This window comes from Lycium barbarum, chromosome 1, assembly GCF_019175385.1.
Source record: "Lycium barbarum isolate Lr01 chromosome 1, ASM1917538v2, whole genome shotgun sequence".
NCBI classification, from domain to species: Eukaryota; Viridiplantae; Streptophyta; class Magnoliopsida; order Solanales; family Solanaceae; genus Lycium; species Lycium barbarum.
The window spans coordinates 618,188-640,596 of record NC_083337.1 but is presented as its reverse complement, the minus strand read 5'-3'; the positions used below and the strand labels follow the sequence as shown (position 1 = coordinate 640,596).

Below are 22,409 nucleotides of genomic sequence, written 5' to 3'. Positions count from 1 at the left end.
TGCCATCATCCATCTAATTGATTTCACTATATATTTACACATAAAACACTCGAGCAGAAACCTATTAGCAATTTGTAGTAATTAATTTCATCCTCTTAAGTATCCATTAAGCTCAATTATTCTCTCTAGCTATGGCTTCTTTTGAGGTTTTTTCGAGAAGTACTCTCTATCGATTTAATACATTTGTTGTTACGTTCATGTTTGTTGCAACCATCTTCGTGTCATCTTTTCAGTTTCGAGTTGGAGGTGAAATTGGTTGGACTAAACCAATTGGTAACGAGTCTGAGACTTATAATGAATGGGCTGCAAGAAATAGGTTTCATATTGGAGATACCCTTTGTAAGATTTATTTATTTATCTTTAATTTGTTTCATAATTATCATGCATTAATATTCTTGTTTTTTGGCCGTTTATAAAATTTGTTTACAAGGATTAGTTTGACGCTACAATATTCCATGGATTCATTACTTTCATTAACATGACTGTGTTAGATGAATGTACTAAAACCGTAAAATTGTCCATGCATATTCAGTTGCGTACAAAAAATTTTGCACAAGATTATTACTACAATATTTGACTTTGAAGTGATTTGGATATGAAAATATGTTGATTTTAAGACTTCCCTTTCTTTCAAATTAATATATATATTCTTTATCATTTCAAAATGATTTTGGAGTAGTGTGGTGTACATAATATTTTGAGATATATATATTATTTACACTTATAAAATGAGATTCTTTTTTGTGATAGGTGATACCCCATAGTAAAATTAAAGGTGTTTCTCCTTCACGGTGCATATCCTGCATATTAGATACGTACTAATAAACAAATATATGTAAATTGTAATCAGTGGCGGAGAAACCCTTTATTAAATATCCTCGTGGCAAAAAGTTTCTTTATACTCCATATGCATATATATAACTAATGATATTTCTCTAAAATTAAATAAATTTGTAAATATACAGTCGTCTAAGACTCAGGGGCGGAGCCAGGATTTTCAGCAAGAGTGTTTATATTTTAGGACAGGGGATGTGTGAGGGGAAAAAACAAACAACACATGAAAAACACAATGTCTCTAATGCAAAAATAAAAAAATTGTGCCACAGCTGGGATTCGAACTCGCGTCCTGAGCAAGAGTTTGCACACCCTTAGCCGCTGGACTATCCTTTGTTTCTATATCAAGGTTATTCATTACTAGTATATATCCACAAAGTTCTATATTTAACATAGGCATCCGACAATTTTTTCCGACGAAGGGTGTTCATATGAACACCCTTGAGTAGCTGTGGCTCCGCCACTGCTAAGACTGCTTAAAGTTACAACTACTACAAAGTAAATATTAATTTGGTCGTACAATATCTTGCCTACGCTATAGCATATAATGTAGGTTTCAAACTATACCCAAAAAAATCGTAAAAATTTCATTTGTGGTTTTACATTTTTTTTTTCTTTCTATTTTTGCAGATTTTAAGTACAAAAGTGACTCAGTACTAGAAGTAACACCAGCTGATTACCTCAACTGCAACACATCAAGCCCAATTTCCAAATATGAAACCGGAGACACAGTTTTCAAATTTAGCCATCCTGGCTTCTTCTATTTCATTAGTGGCCACAAAAGTAATTGCAAATCTGGCCAGAGACTCATTATTCGTGTAATGCACCCTTCTGAAATTTCTTCACCAGTAGCTGCACCGGATATTTCACCGGCACCGACCGTTGGTGGTGGTGATGATGGCGGAGATAGGTGGGCTTCTGACTTCTTGGGCCCACCGTCGATTAATTCTACAATGGCACTTTCTGTTTTTTCGTATTTTGTTACTGCTCTTGGGGGTGTTATGGTCTTTCTCTATTTGCTCATGTAGAAGTATTTATACTTTTTCATGTTTTAGATATATGTTCATGTTTTTTATAGTTTGCTTTAGTTGTAATTTCTCTATTTAATTGGAATTTTATTGACATTATTGTAGTATAGTTTGAATTGGTTATATATTATGTTGTGAATTAAACTTCTGTGCAATATTAGTATATAATTTTAATTTACCATCAAATTTAGGTAATATTGAATGAGTTTAAGTATATAACAATGGCTTAAGAATTGTACACCATCAGATCAGTATTGTCTATTGTAATGTAGTTGTTTATCTTAAAAAATTTAAATCCTACTATATTTTAAGAAAGTTTATATGTAGATATCTTTTTGGGTAATCTGATAGTATAAGCAAATACTTAACTTTAATTATGTAACCTAAAAAGTAAATTAAATAATTTTCTATAACATGTTAAATATAACTTAATGTTGGGCAATTTTGCTTGTGCCGCATATATGCACTGTCTTCGCATAAATGGATACTATTTTGCTATTTTCTTGTTTGTTGTATGCTTAAGAAGCTGTTAATCTTTCTAAGTGAGTTATTGAAAGGCAACGAAAAAAAAGTTACGAAGAAGAATAACAAAACGATCACATTATATTTTCAACAGTGATAGTCCACTGATTAAGACATTACCTAAATGAACATCATAACCTCATCTTATACGGACATTTAAAAGGGATTTCAATCATCATTGTATTCTCTTCAATATTACGTACAAATGATTAAAACTTCATATTTTTGTGCTATATTTACTAGACTACCGTACATGTTTGGGGTACCTAGGGTATGCTACGTGAGCCATGTCCGCGAGAAGTAGTTGGTGCATGGAATGTGGCGGATGATGTAGTACTACTAGGTCTTCTTGCTGCATTCTTCCCATTTTCGACATGTGATCCGCACAGTTATTTCCTTGCCTCAGAGTATGCATCACGGAAATCCCAAGCTCGGACAGGAGACGTCGACACTCCTCTATCACGGCGTGATCGGGGTGACTATCGACGACCTCTCCCACAGTGAGCAGCATCAAGGCGTCACTCGAATCAGTCTCGATGATGACCTTCTTCAACCTGTAGTTATAAGCTAGGGTCAAACCGCCGTGTATGGCCCACAGTTCTGCAGTAAGACTCGACGATGCTATCACACCAAGTCGCCCGAAGAATCCTCCTAACCACCTTCCCTTATCGTCCCTTGCAACACCTCCAAAACCCGCTAACCCTGAGTTTGGCATGAAACTCCCGTCTGTGTTTATCTTAATGAACCCTGACGGAGGAAACGACCAACTGATATAGACGGGTGCATCAATCTGTCGGGGTACTGATCCGACGTTATAAAAATCAGTAGCATTCCCAATAACGGGAAACTTAGCATTCTGCCAATGATTAGTAGAAGGGACGAGATATACTGCCATTTTCTTTTTGTCCAATACTAAGACTAATAAGAGAAAGAAAGAACTGATTAACAAGTAGAACGTAATGAAATTTGTATTGGCAAGCTCTGCCAAAGAACTTATTTATAGGGCATATTTCCTTAGCCTAAACCTGGTTGAACTAGGACTTCCTTTCCAATTAAAAGTTAGTAGGTTTAATTTCTAAAATGTGTAATATTAATTCTCTAACGTAATCCTAGTTTGATTAGAATTTCTGCTTTCCTAAAAACAGTAGGTTCTAAAATGTGAAAAGGAGAAAAAGTTTCTAAAATGGAATAATTATATTGAGATCCTACTTTGAAAACGTGCAAAACAAGAACATTTTAAAAGGAAGAAAAACAAGAGAAAAATCCACTAGTTCTCTCTACTAAATCGTATATTCGTTGTTGTCTTAAAAGGTATGATATGAAATGATAATTCACTTATTACTTGCACCAAGAAACTTTGCATACAGTTAGGGGTGTCAAATTTGGCCCAAAAGGTGATGACCCGTCCAACCCGCCCAAACTTTTATGGTTTGGGCTCAAGATAATTTTATATTTGACTGATTTCAGTTCAACCTAACATAACTCATTTTAAAGTAATCTCCAACTTAACCCAATACTAGCTCAATTCTAGCCCATTTTTAAGATTTACTTATATTTGAGTTTATTGCTTGAGATTTAGTTTATTTGTTTAATATATACACTTTTCTTGTATCATGTATCTTATAAGTTTGTGGTGTGTTCAATATTTTTCACGAAAAATGTTTTTCTCGAAAAATATTTACCACGGAAATTGTTTTCTTACAAAATATTTTCCACGAAAAATCCTTAAAAATAATTTTCAGGAAAATATTTTTCTAGAAAATAGACTCTTCAAAAAAACTGGGTCAAGTTGGGCCGGTCATGACCCAGCCCATTTTTAGTCCATTTCAGCCCAACCCAATTCAACCCAAATAACTTTTGGGCCAATGTTAGCCCAACCCATTTATTATCTCAGCCCATTTTTATTGGGTCAATTTCAGCCTAACCCGTCCATTTGACACCCCAACATACAGTATTACGGATCGCTTGATTAAAATGATAAAAGTAATAATAATTTTCGAATACAATATGGGATTATTTTATCATCTATTTGATTAGATTTCTAATTCTGGTACAAGCAATCTCAGGATTATTTATTGTGATAAGTATTATTTTAATATCACATCTATATGGGATAATTATTCTGGGAATTACTAATTCGGGGGATAAACCAAAGAAAAGGCACATTTGTCCCTCTCCAAAACTATTCTCCCGGAGTTTTTAAGAAAATCAACATTAAAATGGAAATAAAAGTTTATCTGGTGTAAAACAAACCATATGTTCTATACTGGGGTAGAGTTGGAGGATAATTTACTCGTTCGGCGAAATTCAGTAACTTTGGTGCAAATTCTGTTGTATTAATCTGTTTTCATGGTTTGTTCGTTATTCCTTTTTCGTCTTATATTGAATTGCTTGTTCTTCTGCCGAGGGTCTACCGGAAATAGCCTCTCTATCATGGTAGAGGTAAGGTTTGCGTACATTCTACCTTCCGCAGACCCCACTGGGATTTCACTGGGTATGTTGTTGTTGGTGGTGCAAATTCTGTATTTATCTTTAAAATCTATTAAACATGTACAAATAATTAATTTAGAAACCCATTAACTCAAAAGAACTAGAATCCTATACCAATAAGCTCAAAATCCTTTCTTTGCCTTTGGTTCTCTACTATATATACTGGTATATCTCATTATTAGTTTGATAAACCAAACCAAAAAAAAAAAAAAAATAGATCCACAATATAATTCCGTCATTATTTAAATTTTCGTATATTATAATTCAATTTATAAGAAGCAATAAAAGAGCCCATACATAATTGAGAGATAGCTGAGATATCTCAGTTGGGAGAGCATCAGACTGAAGATCTGAATGTCACGTGTTCGATCCACGTTCACCGCATATTTTTTATATTTTCTTATTTTCTCTTCTATAGCAAATATTTACATTACGGCATAATTTTTGATTTTTTTTTCCCTGTTGTTGCAAATAGCCAAATATTTAGATTTGAGTTAACAAATGTGTTATCTTTACATAAAGAGTAGGATATCAATCTTTTTATGAGAACCAAGTATTTTTACATCAAAATAATAGTACAAATTCTGAAGTTAAGCATAATGTAAGAAAGAAAAATGATACAAAGTGTTTTCCGCTAACAGTAGTATTTTGCTTTTATACCTCTACACAAATGATACATATGCACCTCACGGGTTCGAATCCGTCGAAAATAAAAGGCTGGTATTTAAATTAAAAAGGATAGCGGGACAAATTTATTTATAAATTTCGAACTGTGAGTCACTAGCCCTTGAGCATTTCTTATTTATAATTAAAAAAAGATACATAATAGGCCTGTAGCTGTACATATGTCCTAGATAGCCCTTTTCTTTCAAACTTAATATTTTTACACATACCTAAAATTACTTTATGTCCTGTAATTTTAACACAACTGATAGAATTTAGAATTATCAAATGACACACTAACTGTTATTTTCTTTCTTATTGTTTTGTTCTCTTAATAGAATTATTCATTTTGTATGTCTCTTCCAATCATATGTTTAGGAGATATTTTATCTTTTAGATTTTCATTTTAGAAAGTGATTTATGTTTCTAATTGCATCATCTATTGAAAGGCAATTTTTATAAACAAAAGTTAAAAGTAAAAAAAGAAAATAACAAAAAGGTTGTAAAACAAGTAGACTTTAGAAAATAAAGCACCAAGCTTGATCACATTATATGTTTCCGTAGTGATAGTCCGTTGATTAATTAAGACATTAACAAAATGAAGATCATAGCATCATCTTATAAAGACATTAAAAATAGGAATTTTTACGCTCTGTGTTAATTAGGGAAAAATAATTATCCGATTTAGCCAATAGTTCACTGATTAATTAAGACATTAACAAAATGAAGATCATAGCATCATCTTATACAAACATTAACAATAGAGTATTCGGGATAGTTTAAGAGATCTCCCTCCACATTTGCCTCAATATCAGTCACATTTCCTTGTGCGATTTTGATACTACATTCTTTTTAACCCATACGTCTTCAAATATTCTCTGCATTACTCAGTTAGTTGTAAGAATATTGAAATCCCTACTATAATATTTAGAGAAAATGAAAAGAAAAAAAATCATCTTCTCTATATTTGGATTTCAAATAAAATAAAATGGAAATAAGTGGCTATAAAAATCTAGAAAGTGTTTTTATATGTACTTGTATTACATTAGTTTCAGTTTTTTTTTTTCTTTCAAACATTAGGTTTCATACTCTGCCAAACATCCTAAAAATTTTATTTTTGTAAAAATTGTTCCTGTTCAAAAAGAAAAATTTGATAATACTTGACCTGCTCATGCAAAAGCTTTTGTACGCCAAATATAATGTAAGTGACAAATTTCGCAAAAACATCCTAAGAATGTCAGTTGTGGTTTTACATTTTCTATTTTTATTTTTTGGTTACATTTTTGCAGATTTCTAGTACAAAAGTGACTCAGTGCTAGAAGAAATTAACTGTGACACATCAAGCCCCATTTCCAAAATTGGAGGGTCATTCGCACAAATGTCCCTATTTCGGGGTGATTTTTAATTTTTGGTCCTCAAATTTGTGATCTTTAATTTTTGTCATTCGGTGTTTTTAGCACAGCATAACTTAAATTTTGTTTGGCAAAGTTTATGTTTAACTTTGGCATATGTATCATAACATCCCACAAGTAAGGTTGAATAAGACAAAACTTTCAACACTCGACATAATCTGAAAAATACACACTACTTATGCCGCATAACTTAATTCCTACAAAATTTGTACCGAGCCAGACAAAAGTTCAGTTTTCGAATATAAAAATGTTACAGAACTTATGCCGAGCGAAGCATGTGTGAATAATTTTATTAAATAAGCAACAGAGGCAAAAATTAAGAGAAAATTATATTGTATGTTAATTGGGGCAACAATGCTACCAAAATTGACCCATTTTTTTAATTCTTACAAAAAATGACCCAAACTTTTCTCTCTCTCACTCTCTCTCGCGCGCTCTCTCTCTCTCTGCCTTTGTATATGTTTGTATATGTTGATATATGTTGGTATAAGTATCTGTATATGTTTGTATATGCTTGTATATTTTGGGCTATTTTTTGTAATATACGTTTTGGACTATTTTTTTTGCAATGGAAGTGACCAACTTGTATATTTCTAAAATTTTCCCAAAAATTAAAGAAAGCAAATATGAGGGACAAAAATTAATGACCCAACTTCAAATTGAAAAGGGAGATACACTCTTCAAATTTAGCCATTCTGTCTTCTTCTATTTCATCAATACTCACATAACTAATTGCAAAACTAACCAGAGGCTCATCGTTCAATGCAACCTTTAGCTGTTTGATTTTCAATTACATTTTACGAAGGCTTATAGGTAGACGTTATTTGGGTGATCTGATAATGTCATAAAAATATTTACATTCACATAGTATAAAATTTAACTGTAATTAGTAAATTCTATTAATGGTAACCTAATAATTTTCTACAACAACAAGAACATACACAGTGAAATCCAACAAACTGGGGTCTAGGGAGGGTAGAGTGTACGCACACCCTACCTCTACCTTGGGAGGTAGACCCTCGGCACAAGAACAAACAATAATTTTCTATAACACGTTAAACAAAACTAGTACATGTTGGACCTTGAGTGAACGTGTTCATGCACGGAGCTTCCCTTTTTAGTTTATATATCCACATATATTTTGTATCATCCTATGGTTAGTCAGAGTTATAGAAAGATTAACATTTGTAGCATGGAGCGTATCAACAAGCGGGGATAGCTCAGTTGGGAGAGCGTCAGACTGAAGATCTGAAGGTCACGTGTTCGATCCACGTTCACCGCATGAGCATTTTTGTTTTTTGTTTTGTTTTTTCACAGCTCACTGATTCATTCAGAAAGCAAATATTTCTTGGATAGTATTATTTATATTGTACAATATATGTTGATTTCTGTGTGGAGATTATTAGATTAATGCATGTTGTTTCGATGGTTGTTACCTATTACTCCTATATGGTATTGTATTGTTACTTTAGATTCGATTTTTTTTTTAATTGTTACTCAAGTTTTGTTGTATTGTATTGTTAAATTTATCGTTATGTAATGATGAAAAGATCCATTTTATGTAACAATCGATTTAGCGCGTGGTCGCGTTGTTTCCAATATAAATCTCTCTAAACTCAAACGAAGATTTGTGCTAAATTTATTTTAAGATGAAGGTTAGTCATGCTAAAGCATAAATCGCATACAACGAAATTTATATGCTAAGAGCCCGTTTGGATTGACTTATAAGTTGCTTTCAGCTTTTTTTAGTGTTTGGCTGGCCAGTTTATAAGCCATTTTGTGCTTAAAATAAGCCTAAAAAAATAATTGGGCCCGTTTGACTTAGCTTATCTAAAGCAGCTTATAAGCCAAAAACAATAAGTTGAGCTACTCCAACTTATTGGCCAACTTTTTTTTTTTTTTTACTTATAAATTATTTTTAACTTATTTTTTTTAAGCCCATTCAAATAGACTCTAAGTTAGGAGATGAAGATCTGAAGGTCACGTGTTCAATCCACGTGCAACGGATTATCTGTTCTCTTTATACTTTATCTTCTGTTGCAAATAGTATTACATTTGAGTATAGTGTAATGTAATTATCTTTACATAAAGAGTTATACCAGTTTTTTTTTTTATACTTATTATTTACAGCAATGTTCGAACTCGTCACGTCTAACTCACATATCACAAGCAACGGTCTTTCTCTTCTATTGCAAATATTTACATCTTAGTGTAGAGTTATAATAGTATTTGTTTTTCTGAGGACCAATTATTTTACGCCAAAATAAGAGTATAAAAAGGGTAACATTAAGCATAATGTAAGAAAGATAAATGGTACAAATGGTTCTCCTCTAACAATACTATTTTGCTTTTATACCTTTAAATAAAGGATACACTATTGGCCTAATGATAAAAGCGTTGCTTGTGATGTCTGAGTTAGAAACACATCACTGAGTTCGAACCTTGCCGCAAATATAAATAGTACAGTCAGAATTTTCTGTAACAACCCTCCTCTATAACCGACATTTCACTATAACAGTAATGTTCATTAATTGCCGAGTTTCGACCGTTGAGCCCTGAGGTATTTCTCGGTTTTCAAGAAAAGGATTTGGTGTTTGGTTCTGAGAAAAATATTCTCTAAAGAAATTTCTTCCATCAAAGGTGGAAAATGGCTTTCCCTCTCTAATGGGCATAAGTCATTTCCTTGCAATCATCTTGCCGTCTAAGACACATCTAACTTCATATAACTTGCTCCAACTAACACGACACATTTGTCTAGGAGACACAATATATTAACGTGTATACTTTTGATAGTTCATGAATTACATCAAAAACAAATTGGGAAATCAAACAAGAGAAATGGTAGCATTACCTAAACATGTACACAAGAACTGCTTATTAACTGCCAAATTCACATTATCAATTGGTAGCATCAACACTAAAAACATTTGCCATACAACAAACTGTGTAACTGTTTAATAAGTTAGAACAAACAATATATATGATCATCAAACTACCAAACAAGAAAAAAAAAACCACTTGACATCTTCAAAATGTTGTACAACTTCGTATCTTTGACTAACGAAAAGAAGAAACGAAAAAAAAATGATTAAAAGAAATCAAATTCAAGATAGTTACCAGAATTTTGCTGGTGTCGGACAGGTACGGCTACGGGTTTCTCATTAGTCGATGATGGCTGCTGTGGTGAGATTCTCTCGAATTCAACTGGCCTTGGGATTTCGGGCGGGCTTGCACAACGAATCAAAGCCCAGTTTACGCCTTCGAAGAAACGATGCTGCTTAATTTCTGTAGCTCCTCTTTTGTATGCTAATCGATTCTGTGGCTCTTTCACAAGCAACCCTCGTATAAGATCTCTAGCTGAAAAACTTACCACCGGAGATTCTGGAAACCGAAGGGGTTGATTCACAACATTCAAAATTGTAGCTCGATTTCCGGACCCCTTGAAAGGCGTCTTACCAAACAATAACTCGTATAAAAATATCCCGAAAGCCCACCAGTCCACTGCGCTTCCATGCCCTTCATTTTTGATTATTTCGGGTGCTAAATACTCATGGGTCCCAACGAAAGACATCGAACGTGCTCCAGTAGGCTCAGCCATAAGTTCCGGTAACGGACTAACTTGGTTCCCTGTATCATTTTTAGGTTTTTTTTCTTTCTTTGACTTACTAGAAAAGAAGCGGGGCCCGAAACATGTTGTAGGAACCGCACACACTGGCTGGATACACGAGGGCGGCTCGATGCATGCTGGCTGCAAACAGTAACCGGAATTATTCTTCCGGAGTGGGTCCACATCAAGAGACGATAACTTGACGAGTGTCGGACTCACGGAACAGCGAAGCGAGAGATCAAAATCGGATAGCATTATGTGTCCATCTTCTCTAACAAGCACATTTTCTGGCTTGAGGTCGCGATAGACAATGCCAAGCATGTGGAGGTATTCCATTGCAAGGAGGATCTCTGCTACATAAAACCTGAAATTTTGAGATAAAAATTAACACTTCATAAAATAATGCAAACAGAATGCTTTTGTTTTGATAAGGTAATACCAACAGAATCTAAAACAAGCTCTTTTCTTCCGTTAACTAGTAAATCAATTTAGGCAAAATTAGCATTGGCAGGAATATGGACTGGAAGGAACACTCCGTAACATGAAAGCTTTGGCATCAATGGTCCTAAGGAAACAAAATTTATTGGATACAAGAAAAGAAACATAAAAAATGACATACTAACTAAAACGGCCACCGCTTCACATATTGGTTTAAGAACCTAAGATATGGAGGAACTCTTTATCTCGCAAGGATAAGGAGGAACTCAAGACCACTGAGTAAATAAAGCTAACCATAAAGGAAGAGAAAACTGCAGGAGGTAACGTTGCAATGCAAATGGTCCAGAGACAAAAGATAAACCAGTTATGTAACATAAATTTTTAAGGACCTTTCGGTATTTTGGCAGAAGTCGGTATATTAGTTATTCCATCTTCTACCCTGCATAAAATAGAACATAAATTGACTCACAGTTTATACATGTTTTAATTATGCGGGGTTGTAAACTGGTAACTTAGTGTGCTGAAATTTATACATAACAACTAAAATGCTACCAAACAAGGTACTAGTTATCCTGGTTTTAATATATGAAAATTCACTTCCTAACCAGCAAACATGACCCCGAAAGCAATTAACACTTCAAACCATGAAACATCAAAACCAGGCAAACAATGCTACCATGAAAAGAAAGCGAACCATGTTAAGACTATGAATCAAGTACTTATCTAAAAAATAAATTAATCAATAAAGAGGTTTTGGGTCAAGTAATCATACTTCACAGCTTGTTCAGAAAAATGCTTCCCTGGCTGCCTCTGACGAAGTGTGTGCAAGTCACCTCCAGGGCAAAACTCCATTACTAGACACGAAAACTTTTCCGTCTCAAAATGGGTATATAAACTTGGCAGAAAAGGATGGTCCAAGGACTGCAATATCTCTCTCTCTGTTTGAGCACGCAGCAATTTCTTACGGCCAGCTAATGATGCTTTATCCATAACTTTCATGGCAAAATAACACTTTGTTCCACATAACTCCGACAGATAGACGCTTCCAATATCACCACTTCCTAACTTTTTTAGCAACCGGAAATGTCTCAAGTCTAACGCTCCGTCTTTAGCTCGAATAGCTTGAATTGCTTCCCATCCTGAGTCATTAGCTTTATGAGGTTTATTAATACTGCTGCTAAAGGTGCTGCAACTACTTTCATCACTTACATCAGTGCTTGTGCTTCCCCTACAGATGCTGCTCTTTCCACTCTCAACAAAATCAGCTCGATCACTAAGTTTGCCACTTGCACTTGTTTTTGCAAGGCTACTGGCCCCATCGCTTACTTTGGCTGAAGCTGAGCTTACATTTGGAGCATGTTTCAGGTTTCCCAAATATAAGCTCGAATTAAACTTATCGACCAATAAGTCGGCAGAATCATTGCTATGTAGCTCTTTGGAAATTGTGCTCTCAGACTTGCTACTATTTGAAACTTGGGAAGGTGCTGATTTCTGAGAATTACGTTCTACTGCTTGAATTCTGGCTGACTTATTCACCTTTTCAAGTGAACTCTTGATAGGTGGTGTTGACGCCATTAAAAAGAACACGGATTCCTCAATGCAGTCAGCTCGACCGAAGCCATTACTCAGCAAGAGTGATCATGATCAGAAGCTCCATAAACAGCATAAAAGTTCCCAGATTGGAAGTAGGAAACTGACACACAAGAGACATAAAGTGAACTTGGAGGCCAGGTTATCGATAGGATCAAGTAAAGTACAATAAATTAAGATAACTTCAAAACTGTTATACAATGACAGAAAACATATAGTAGTAATAAACAACAAAAGGTACTTAAGAGAGAAAACAATATAGATCTAAATAAAGTAACAGGACAAGCAAACTGGGATATATATGATGACTTCAAAGTCCACAATATCCTAATCCACATTTAATAAGCAATTTCTTACACAGACTCCAAATCATAAGTAGTGCAAGAAAATGCCTAAGACAGCTAAAATCTCAGTGATTTACCTCAAAAGGCCAAATCTTTAGCTAAAACCATGAAGTGAAACAAAGCACCAAATCAAAAAAATGCAGACATTAAACACCACATAGCATAATATAGGCACAACTCCACATAGAAAAACAAGAAAAAAAGCAACATAGAAGGGTCAATGAAAACTAAAATCTCAGTGATTTACCTCAAAAGACCAAATCTTTAGTTAAAACCATGAAGTGAAACAGAATACCACATCAAAAAATGCAGACTGAGAGATATACATGATGACTTCATAATCTCCAATATCCTAATCCACATTCAATAAGCAACTCATTTAGCAGACCCAAATCATAAGTAGTGCAAGAAAATGCCTAAGGAAACTAAAATCTCAATGTTTCACCTCAAAAGCCCAAATCTTTTTCTTAGAAGCATGAAGTGGAAAAAAACACCAAATCAAAAAATGCATTCATTCAACAGCATCCAATAGGCATTAAACACCACATAGAACAACTCCACATAGAAAAACAAAGTCCACACTCCACAATATGCTAAGCCACATTAAATAAATTAAGTAACAGGACATAACTAGTGCAAGAAAATGCCTAATCCACATTCAATAAGCAACTCCTTTAGCAGACTCAAATCATAAGTAGTGCAAGAAAATGCCTGAGGAAACTAAAAGCTCAGTGATTTACCTCAAAAGCCCAAATCTTTTTCTTAGAAGCATGAAGTGAAAAAAAAAAAAAAAACACCAAATCAAAAAATGCATACATTCAAAAGCATCTAAAAGCCATTAAACACCACATAGCATAATACCAGAACAACCCCACATAGAAAAACAAAGTCCACACTCCACAATATCCTAATCCACAATAAATAAATAAATTAACAGGACATAATTAGTGCAAGAAAATGCCTAATCCACATTCAATAAGCAACTCATTTAGCAGACCCAAATCAGAACTAGAGCAAGAAAATGCCTAAGGAAACTAAAATCTCAGTGATTTACCTCAAAAGGCCAAATCTTTAGCTAAAACCATGAAGTGAAACAGCACACCAAATCAAAAAATGCACACATTAAACACCACATAGCATAATACTATAAGAACAACCCCACATAGAAAAAGAAGAAAAAAAGCAATATAGAAGGGTCTATGAAAACTAAAATCTTAGTGATTTACCTCAAAAGACCAAATCTTTAGCTAAAACCATGAAGTGAAACAGAACACCAAATCAAAAAATGCACACATTAAACACCACATTGCATAATATAAGCACAACCCCACATAGAAAAACAAGAAAAAAAGCAATGTAGAAGGGTCTATGAAAACTAAATCTTAGTCATTTACCTCAAAAGACCAAATCTTTAGTTAAAACCATGAAGTGAAACAGAATACAACATCAAAAAAATGCAGACTAAGGAAACTAAAATCTCAGTGATTTACCTCAAAAGCCCAAATTTTTTTCTTAGAAGCATGAAGTGTAAAAAAAAAAAAAAAAAAAACCAACAAATCAAAAAATGCATACATTCAATAGCATCTAAAAGCCATTAAACACCACATAGCATAATATAAGCACAACCCCACATAGAAAAACAAGGAAAAAAGCAATATAGAAGGGTCAATGAAAAAGTATACAGATCTTGTTCCAAGAAAACCCTACAAAAAGGATCAAAAAACTTGCCCAGAAATACCCAAAATGCTAAAAAACAAAGTAGTGAAAAAAACACATCAAGAAACACACAGGACCATTTGTAAAGTGCATAAAAAAGCAGCTTAAAAGAATGGTTACCTGAAGTGTCACAAAGATCAAAACTTTTTAGCAATGAGGGAATTAGCAGCACTACAGTTGACAGAGATAAAGAGAGTGAGGGGACCTCCAAAGAAAACTGTGTGGAGAGGGAAGAAAGAAGACAAGTGCTTTTTTGAGAGTGTATAAAGAAGCTTTGGGGACTTTACCAAACAAAATACATTTAACAATTGTATGGGGAAGAGAAAAAGGTGTGGGATGGGTTTTTTTTTTTTTTTTTTTTTTTATTTTCAACGTGATGTCCGGTATATTTTCAATGTGTGTGACTTAATTTGGATTCGCGTTGGAAAATATTACGTTGAAGGTAAACACTACTTGACAAATGCAAGTTCATACTCTGAATTCAAATTTGAGACCTCAAATTAAGAATGAAGAAGTACTTATTACTGAGAACAAATTTTGTTGGTGTGTTTGAAGATTGGTAATTTGGATGGGGAAGAGAAAAGGGGGTGGGGTTTAAATTAAAAAAAAAAAAAAATTTTTAGCCCGAACAGATGTTCGGTATCTGTATTGAATAGGAATAAATTTGGATTCGCGTCGGGAAATCTAACGTTGAAAGTTTGAAAGGTAAACGCTTCTTGACAAACGTTGAGTTCATATTCAGGATTTAAGTTTGAGACCTCGTATTAAGGATGAAGAAGTGCTTATCACTGAGCACAAGTTTTGTTGGTGTGTTGAAGCTTTTCATGTTCAATTATGTTCATTGGTAATTTAAAGGGGGTGGGTGTTAATTTAAAAAAAAAAAAAAAAAAAAATTCAACCCGAACAGATGTTCCGTATTTGTATTGGATATGACTAAATTTGAATTCGCAACAGGAAATCTCACGTTGAAAGTTTGAAAGGTAAAAGCTCCTTGACAAATGTGAATTCATACTCAGGATTCAAGTTTGAGACCTGAAATCAAGAGTGAAGAAGTGCTTATCACTTAGCACTAAGTTTTGTTGGTATGTTTGAAGCTTTTCATATTCAATTATTTCATTGGTATTTTGTCCCAAACACGAGTCTGGATCAACATATGGGCCACCAGAGTCTCCAACCTGTCTCTCATGCTTTCAGTTTCAGATTATATTATATTAAATTAATTAAATAAATAAATAGTACTAGTAGGTAAATTAGAAAAATTTCCCATCCTCCCACTTATCCACTTCATCCAAAGAGAATTTTCAAACCTAATATTTTGGTGATAAAGATCTGCCAAACATTGAGAAATTCTGTTGACTGTTGATTTAAAGGGGAGTAAGAAGAGTCAAAGATATTGAGTAACTTTGACTAATATTATCCATTCATAGTTAGAAAAAAGAGTCTCTTTTTTGTCGGTAACTCCTAATGGAGCTTTCACTTGATAGGAATTACAAATCATAATCAAAAGTTAAAGAATATATTTTGATATTTTTCTCTAAGAATTTGGATGCGTAGAGGTTCACAAAATTTACGCTAGAATTCCGTCGATAACAAAGGTAAATGCTAAATGATTTCTTAACGGTAAAATAGACCAAAGATGTAACGCTCTTGAAAATTTGAATATGTATGAATCTACTAAAACAAGGATAAATACGAGATTATTTGCTAACAATATGATATGATTGGACGAAAAATGTAACTCAAGGCAAAATTGAATTTTCCATATAGCCTTGAACAAATTTGAATCTTTTCCCAAAGAAAGGAGAGAGAGAGATTTTGATGAAATATTATACAGTAAGATATAAATCCAAAAAGAAAGAAAAAAACTAAACTAGTGGTTATGGTCCATAATATTAGGTGCAATATTTTTGAAGTTGGGTATCCATTTTTGTATGATTATAATGATTTTCAGACTTTCTGTGTAGATGCAGACGTATTCACTAGGTCACTTATTAAACCAAACATTGACCAGTCACTTCTAGTTGACTGATGGAAGGTTAAGCTAAACATTAAGGTCTATTTACTAACAAGAATTTGTACAAACAGAAAGTCTAACTGTTCTTTATTTCATTCACATGAATATGAATAGTCCAAAAAAAAAAGGTCAAAAAGAGAAACAGAGAAGACTAGAGCTAAGTTTCTAGAGCTTTCATCACGTTTTGACTTCCTTTTTTGGCCGGAGCTTCATGTGCGTTAACCCATTTTTCAATTAGATGTTTGGATATGGACTATACTTCATGATGAGCCAAATAAAGGTATGGTCTTCTATTACCATTTAAAATATTTTTCAGCTTACCGAGGATACGATATTAGATAGGAGATTATGGAAGACGCAGATTAGAAAGAAAAGCAAATAGGTAATTCCGCTTATCCTTTCGTACTAGTAGTCGCGGTTTTGCTCTATAGTTTATTATCCTTTGATTCCTGCTACTATTTATTATTTCTTGTACTTCCATTATTTTATTTATATATGGTAGCTACTGCTCTTTTTTTTCCAGACTACTTTATCATGACTTTTTCACTTTCGTTAGTTTCATTTGCATACTGCTTTAAATCGCATGTCCTTATCTGACCTTTTTCGTTATGTTTTTGAGCTGAGGGTCTTTTGAAAACAATCTCCCTACCTTCCAAGGTAGAGGTGAGGTCTGCGTATACTTTACCATCTCCGAACCTCTCAATATTATTATCATCTGACCACTCCTGCTGCCACGGTAGCACCTAAAGTGATATGCACCAGTCATGTTCGAGCAACAAAGCTTATACTCATTTAGTTCACATTGGAACGAAAGAAAAAAAAAAAAAGGGGACTTGGCATCCACAGGACTGACATGCCAATATGCCATGATATCGTTTGACCTCTTGCCTCTCCAATCTAATGAATGGATTACTATGATCACCAATAGGAATAATTGAATCATGAAGCTGATGATAGTAATAATAACAATAATAATAATTGTACAGACGTAATCTTTTCTTTTCCCCACTTTTCCATTAAGGTTAAAAGAACGTATCAGTCATAGGCTGCTAAAAATTCTTTTTTCTTGCGTTAGTTTTCTTTTCAGTACTTCTCCAAATCCTATAAATGAAAAACACTTAAATCTAGTTAACTTCAGTTGCATTCAAACAAAATCAAAGCTATTTTGTCACTGCATGATTGAAGCTTCTATTGTGGAAGGTCATGTGACTTTATCACGTCATGATGTTGCCTCTTTTTATATAAGTAAAAAAGAAGATCTCGTTTTGGAATAATCTCCCAATATCACTAACAAGCATAATCCAAAGCCTGTAATTATGAGAAGAGCATAACGTGAAGAATTCCAAAGACAGTAAAACTGAAGCCTCTCTGTTCTCACTTTGACTTGCTAAACACTTTGAGAATTTACTATTTTCCTCGTTACACTAAAATAGTAAAACGACAACTAAATCATAATCATTTCTGATTATAAAAGAAGCTGAAGATTAGTAAAACCTCATCATCAGTCATCACCAAGGTCAAATAATATGTAGTTTCATGCACAGGTACTACTGTGCGCACTTTTGACAAATGTGTCGCTTTTGGTGAGAATATAACCCCAGGCAACCTTCCATAGGATCACAATGCCGTAACTGAAATGGTGAATTTTTCTCGTGTTTGCAAACTTTGAAGTGATGAATCCTTTCCTTCAGAGACGGCAACAACAGGCCAATTGCCGTTCCATATAAAAACTTCAATTGAAGAGCTCTGTGTTCACCCAGTCCCTGCCAATTTGATGAGCAAAAGCAAAAACACATGTGACTCTTAGAAAGAATGCGGACACTGACGTGTTCAATCAATCTATAGTATAAAACTCTTACTTGCTAATGTCATCAAGGTGGTCATCGAAATCTATAATATCCTTCCATTTCCCTGATGAAATGTAATCTAGAAGGACCACATTTGCTGATGGCTGTTTAATTTTCAAGCGACTGCTTCTATCTGAACCCACTAGTTTCCAGCTCCTAGATGCATCCTTGGTGTAAAGCTGAACAAGAAGCAAAACATACAATAACGGAACTGCTTTAGAGGCAGGACCAACTTTCGTAGATCATAATTACAACATCGGAGAAGAGGATAATGGTATACTAGCTAGACGGGTGAATGATCAATTTCTTTTTATGAAACACAAGTGAATGATCAAGACAAAAACAACTATCATGAACAATGTGAAAATTATGAACAATCAGATATGTTGCCAACAAATAAGGGGACCAAAACCAACGTGGAGCAAAAACTAAGACGACTATGTTTTCTTGTTGTTCATGTCAACTTGGAGATGTAGAGAAAAACGATAATATTAACATGGCAAGGGCACAGAGCATTATCATATAAGTTGGAGAACATGTTATTTTGAAACCATAGAGTGTCCCAGTACTAATCATTGAGAACACAAATTAGTAAACTAGTTGCAAGGAGAATGCATCAGGATGGCAGGTATGTGCAAGAACATAGAACAAGCCAAAACAAACATTCTAGGGAGACCTTGACAGCTCCATACAAACTAGAACTATTTTTGATAATGAACCTTGATGCAAACTAGAACTATTCACCAGAAAACACATGATAGATGGCAGAATGGTTACTTGTCCATCATCCGTAAAAACAATTTAAGGGGAAGGATTAGGCAATGATCAAAAGTAATACTAGCACAAGGAAATGAGTAATTACCAACTGCAATCAAACAGAAACAAACAAGCATAACTCTGTGAGACTATGCCTACTTCAGAGCGGCAGCTAATTCTATCATGAGGCTACATATTCCCTGCATCAAGGTCGCTGCTGACCTTGGCAGGTGTTAGAGGTGGGGAGCGACTAACCATATAAAAAATATTTCGTCATATATAATACTAATGCTCCCACAAAAACCAAATAGATTGAGGACTCTGCACTTCGTCAGCAATCATTAGATGGAGGAAAAATGCTAAAAGCCATGCGCTAAGCTTCAATTAAAAAACCCAATGGCTACATAAAGTTCTATACTGACCTGCATTACTGGACTCCTGTCTTTCCCCTCTTTTGATAAAGTTTCAAACTTCTTGTTATCCAACTGAAACGGTAAAACTCTCAGCTTAAGCATTTTGCTAACAACAATTCAAAGATCCAAACTTTTCTATTAACATAGAAAAAACAATGTTCAGTCAACAAAAAGTTACCAGGAGTACAGCAGCTTGAGGGAAATATCGATAGATGTGATCTGCAATATTCTTGGCAACATTTCCCAGCTTGGAATCATCAAATCTCTCATTGGCATGAAAGTAACCAACAATGCTTAAACCTTTATCACAATAATACTCTTCTATCTGTCCAAATAAAACAGGATCAGAATCCTAAATTAAACGCAGAACTTGGAAGCAGATCAGGGATTTTCATTCAGCAAGTTAGAAGTATGAATTATCACCATATCCACTACTCCTTTGTGACAATTGGTTCAAGTTTCATTAACATAAAAATCACGAACACACACATTATCAGGGGCAGATCCAAGATTTTATAAGTCAGATCATAGTGTGTAAATATATACACATAATATATTCAAACAGAAAATTTATATACAGTTCCATTTAAATGATTTTCAGCCATATTCACTACTCCTTCGTGACAATTGTTCGAGTTTCATTTATATACACAAATTTACATATAAACACAAACACAAACATATTCTCAGAGGCAGGTTCGAGATTTTAAGTCAGCTCATAGTATGTAAATATACACACATAATATATTCAAACAAAAAAATATATATACAGTTGAATGATTTTCAGCCATATCCACCACTTCCTTGTGACAATTGGTTCGAGTTTCACTTATACAATATTTACATATAAACACAAACACACATATTCTCAGAGGCAGATTGAAGATTCTAAGTCAGCTCAGAGTATGCATATACACATAATATATTACAACAACAACAACAACAACAACCCAGTGAAATCCCACAACGTGGGGTTTGGGGAGGCTGTTTCCGAAACACATAATATATTAAGGAAATTATATATTGTTCCAATTGAATGCAGTGAATTTCAAGTTTACTCACTAATTATCGAGTTGTAGGATAATCAAAACAATATTTATATATAGGCAGATCAATGATTTTCAGTCAGCAAGTGCTCAGTATCACCATATCCACCACTCCTTTGTGACAATCGGTTCGCGTTTCACTTAGACAATATTTTTACAAATTTCCACATAAAACTCAAACACATACACATTCTCAGAGCCAGTGGCGGAGCCACACTATGCCGAGGGTGTTCATCCGAACCCCCTCGGGGAAAAAAAACACTGTTTTTACAAAGTTAAAATTATTTTTTATGTATATATAGTAGATGTTAAACTCCCTTAGGCTTCTTCGTATGTTTATCTTTTTATATTTTGAACCATCTTGACGAAAATCCCGGCTCCGCCACTGCTCAGAGCCAGATCCAGATTTAAGTCAGCTCATAGTGTGTGTATATCCACACGTAATATATTCAAAGAAAACATTTATATACAGTTCTAGTTGAATGATTTTCAGCTATAGTATGTCTATACAAATTTACATATAAACACAAACACACACGTATTATATGAGAGCAGATCCGAGATTTTAACTCAGCTCATAGTACGTCTATATATACACTCAAACAAAAAATTTCTATACTGTTCCAATTAAATGCAGTATTTATACAATTTTTTATAAGCACAAACTTACACATATTATGTGTATGTAAATATATACACATAGATCCCGTTTGGATTGGCTTATAAGTTGTTTTCAGCTTTTTTGAGTGTTTGACTGGCCTGCTTAAAGTCATTTTATGCTTAAAAAAATTAATTGAGTCTGTTTGGCTTAACTTATCTAAAGTAGCTTATAAGCCCAAAAAAATAAGTTAGCCTAGCTAACTTATTTTTTTTTAGTTTATAAGCTATTTCCAGCTTATAAGCTGCTTTTTTTAAGTCCATCCAAACAGGCTCATAATTTATTCAACAAAAAAAAATAAAAAATTTCAGTTTAGTATACGGACCATAATTAGGGCAATTTCGAGTGGAGGAAGTAGGCCAATTTGTGAATGGAATAACGGAACGGATTCCGTTATTTCGACGGCGTTGTTATCGTCGCCGGAGATACGGCCGATGAGAACGCCGTTAACGGCGTTAGTTTTGTGCTTAGATGCATGAAGGATTAGCTTGATGTATGCGTTTTGGTTAATCTCGTACGTTGATTCCATTACCATTGCAACTGAAGCTGAGAAAAATTTGTTTGTTGCAATGTGTAAATTGTGGCACTGGATTATTTGGAGAAAATGACCACCACCAACAACATCAACAACAAGTCCAGTATAATGCACCACGTGGGGTCCAGACAGGTAGATGGTACGCAGACCTAACCTCCACCTTGAAAGGTAGGACGGTTGTTTCAGAAAGACCTTCAAGAGAGAAAAATACAAGGCAAAAGGTCAGATAGGATCAAGCATATCGAAAACAATATGAAAACAAGGAATAACAAAATCGAGAAAGTCATGGTAGAACAGTCCGGAAACAGTCATTTTGGAGAAAATGACCAAAATGGTACTTAACGTCTGGGGGTTGGACACAACTGCGGAATCAAGAGTTTAATTAAGAAGGTTCAAAAATATGAAAAAATAGATAAACGAAGAAGTCAAAGTGTTTAACATCTAGTATATATACATAAAAAATAATTTTCACTCGCCGAAAGGGTTTTTGGATGCA

The 22,409-nt window shown here is 34.2% G+C and overlaps 3 protein-coding genes and 1 non-coding gene across 6 annotated transcripts; 2 read left to right on the top strand and 2 right to left on the bottom strand.

The window, feature by feature from the left end:
- LOC132613868 (early nodulin-like protein 6) lies at nt 1-1,952 on the top strand. Its single transcript, XM_060331064.1, has 2 exons — nt 1-339; nt 1,465-1,952. The coding sequence occupies exons 1-2, from the start codon at nt 132-134 to the stop codon at nt 1,860-1,862; spliced, it is 606 nt and encodes a 201-aa protein (XP_060187047.1). The 5' UTR covers nt 1-131; the 3' UTR covers nt 1,863-1,952.
- A 6,206-nt stretch (nt 1,953-8,158) lies between these two features.
- Nucleotides 8,159-8,231, top strand: TRNAF-GAA (transfer RNA phenylalanine (anticodon GAA)). Its single transcript has one exon. It is a non-coding gene; the product is annotated as a tRNA-Phe (tRNA).
- A 1,620-nt stretch (nt 8,232-9,851) lies between these two features.
- On the bottom strand, nt 9,852-14,943 carry LOC132627861 (serine/threonine-protein kinase D6PKL2-like). 3 transcript variants are annotated; one of them, XM_060343465.1, is made up of 3 exons: nt 14,765-14,943; nt 11,767-12,687; nt 9,852-10,920 (listed from the first exon to the last, which is right to left on the bottom strand). In XM_060343465.1, exons 2-3 carry the CDS (start codon nt 12,567-12,569, stop codon nt 10,038-10,040), a joined length of 1,686 nt encoding a protein of 561 aa, XP_060199448.1. In that variant the 5' UTR covers nt 12,570-12,687; nt 14,765-14,943; the 3' UTR covers nt 9,852-10,037. The 3 variants fall into 3 exon arrangements, with proteins under 3 accessions (XP_060199448.1, XP_060199465.1, XP_060199456.1); XM_060343482.1 differs by lacking the exon at nt 14,765-14,943 and adding an exon at nt 14,419-14,441; XM_060343473.1 differs by lacking the exon at nt 14,765-14,943 and adding an exon at nt 13,176-14,371.
- A 3,012-nt stretch (nt 14,944-17,955) lies between these two features.
- LOC132627854 (ER membrane protein complex subunit 8/9 homolog) lies at nt 17,956-22,001 on the bottom strand. The gene is made up of 5 exons (XM_060343452.1): nt 21,704-22,001; nt 19,853-19,999; nt 19,684-19,746; nt 18,518-18,684; nt 17,956-18,421 (listed from the first exon to the last, which is right to left on the bottom strand). Exons 1-5 carry the CDS (start codon nt 21,911-21,913, stop codon nt 18,391-18,393), a joined length of 618 nt encoding a protein of 205 aa, XP_060199435.1. The 5' UTR covers nt 21,914-22,001; the 3' UTR covers nt 17,956-18,390.
- Between the last annotated feature and the right edge of the window lie 408 nt (nt 22,002-22,409).

Bases quoted from the DNA above. Each gene is read 5' to 3' on its own strand.
- LOC132627861 (XM_060343465.1), bottom strand. From the start codon at position 12,569: ATGGCGTCAACACCACCTATCAAGAGTTCACTTGAAAAGGTGAATAAG. The intron at 10,921-11,766 runs GTATGATTACTT...TCAAAATTTCAG, and splicing joins TTTTCTGAACAAGCTGTGAA to GTTTTATGTAGCAGAGATCC.
- LOC132613868 (XM_060331064.1), top strand. From the start codon at position 132: ATGGCTTCTTTTGAGGTTTTTTCGAGAAGTACTCTCTATCGATTTAAT. The intron at 340-1,464 runs GTAAGATTTATT...CTATTTTTGCAG, and splicing joins TCATATTGGAGATACCCTTT to ATTTTAAGTACAAAAGTGAC.
- LOC132627854 (XM_060343452.1), bottom strand. From the start codon at position 21,913: ATGGTAATGGAATCAACGTACGAGATTAACCAAAACGCATACATCAAG. The intron at 19,747-19,852 runs GTAACTTTTTGT...TTACCGTTTCAG, and splicing joins CTCAAGCTGCTGTACTCCTG to TTGGATAACAAGAAGTTTGA. The intron at 18,422-18,517 runs GTAAGAGTTTTA...TCAAATTGGCAG, and splicing joins CACCTTGATGACATTAGCAA to GGACTGGGTGAACACAGAGC.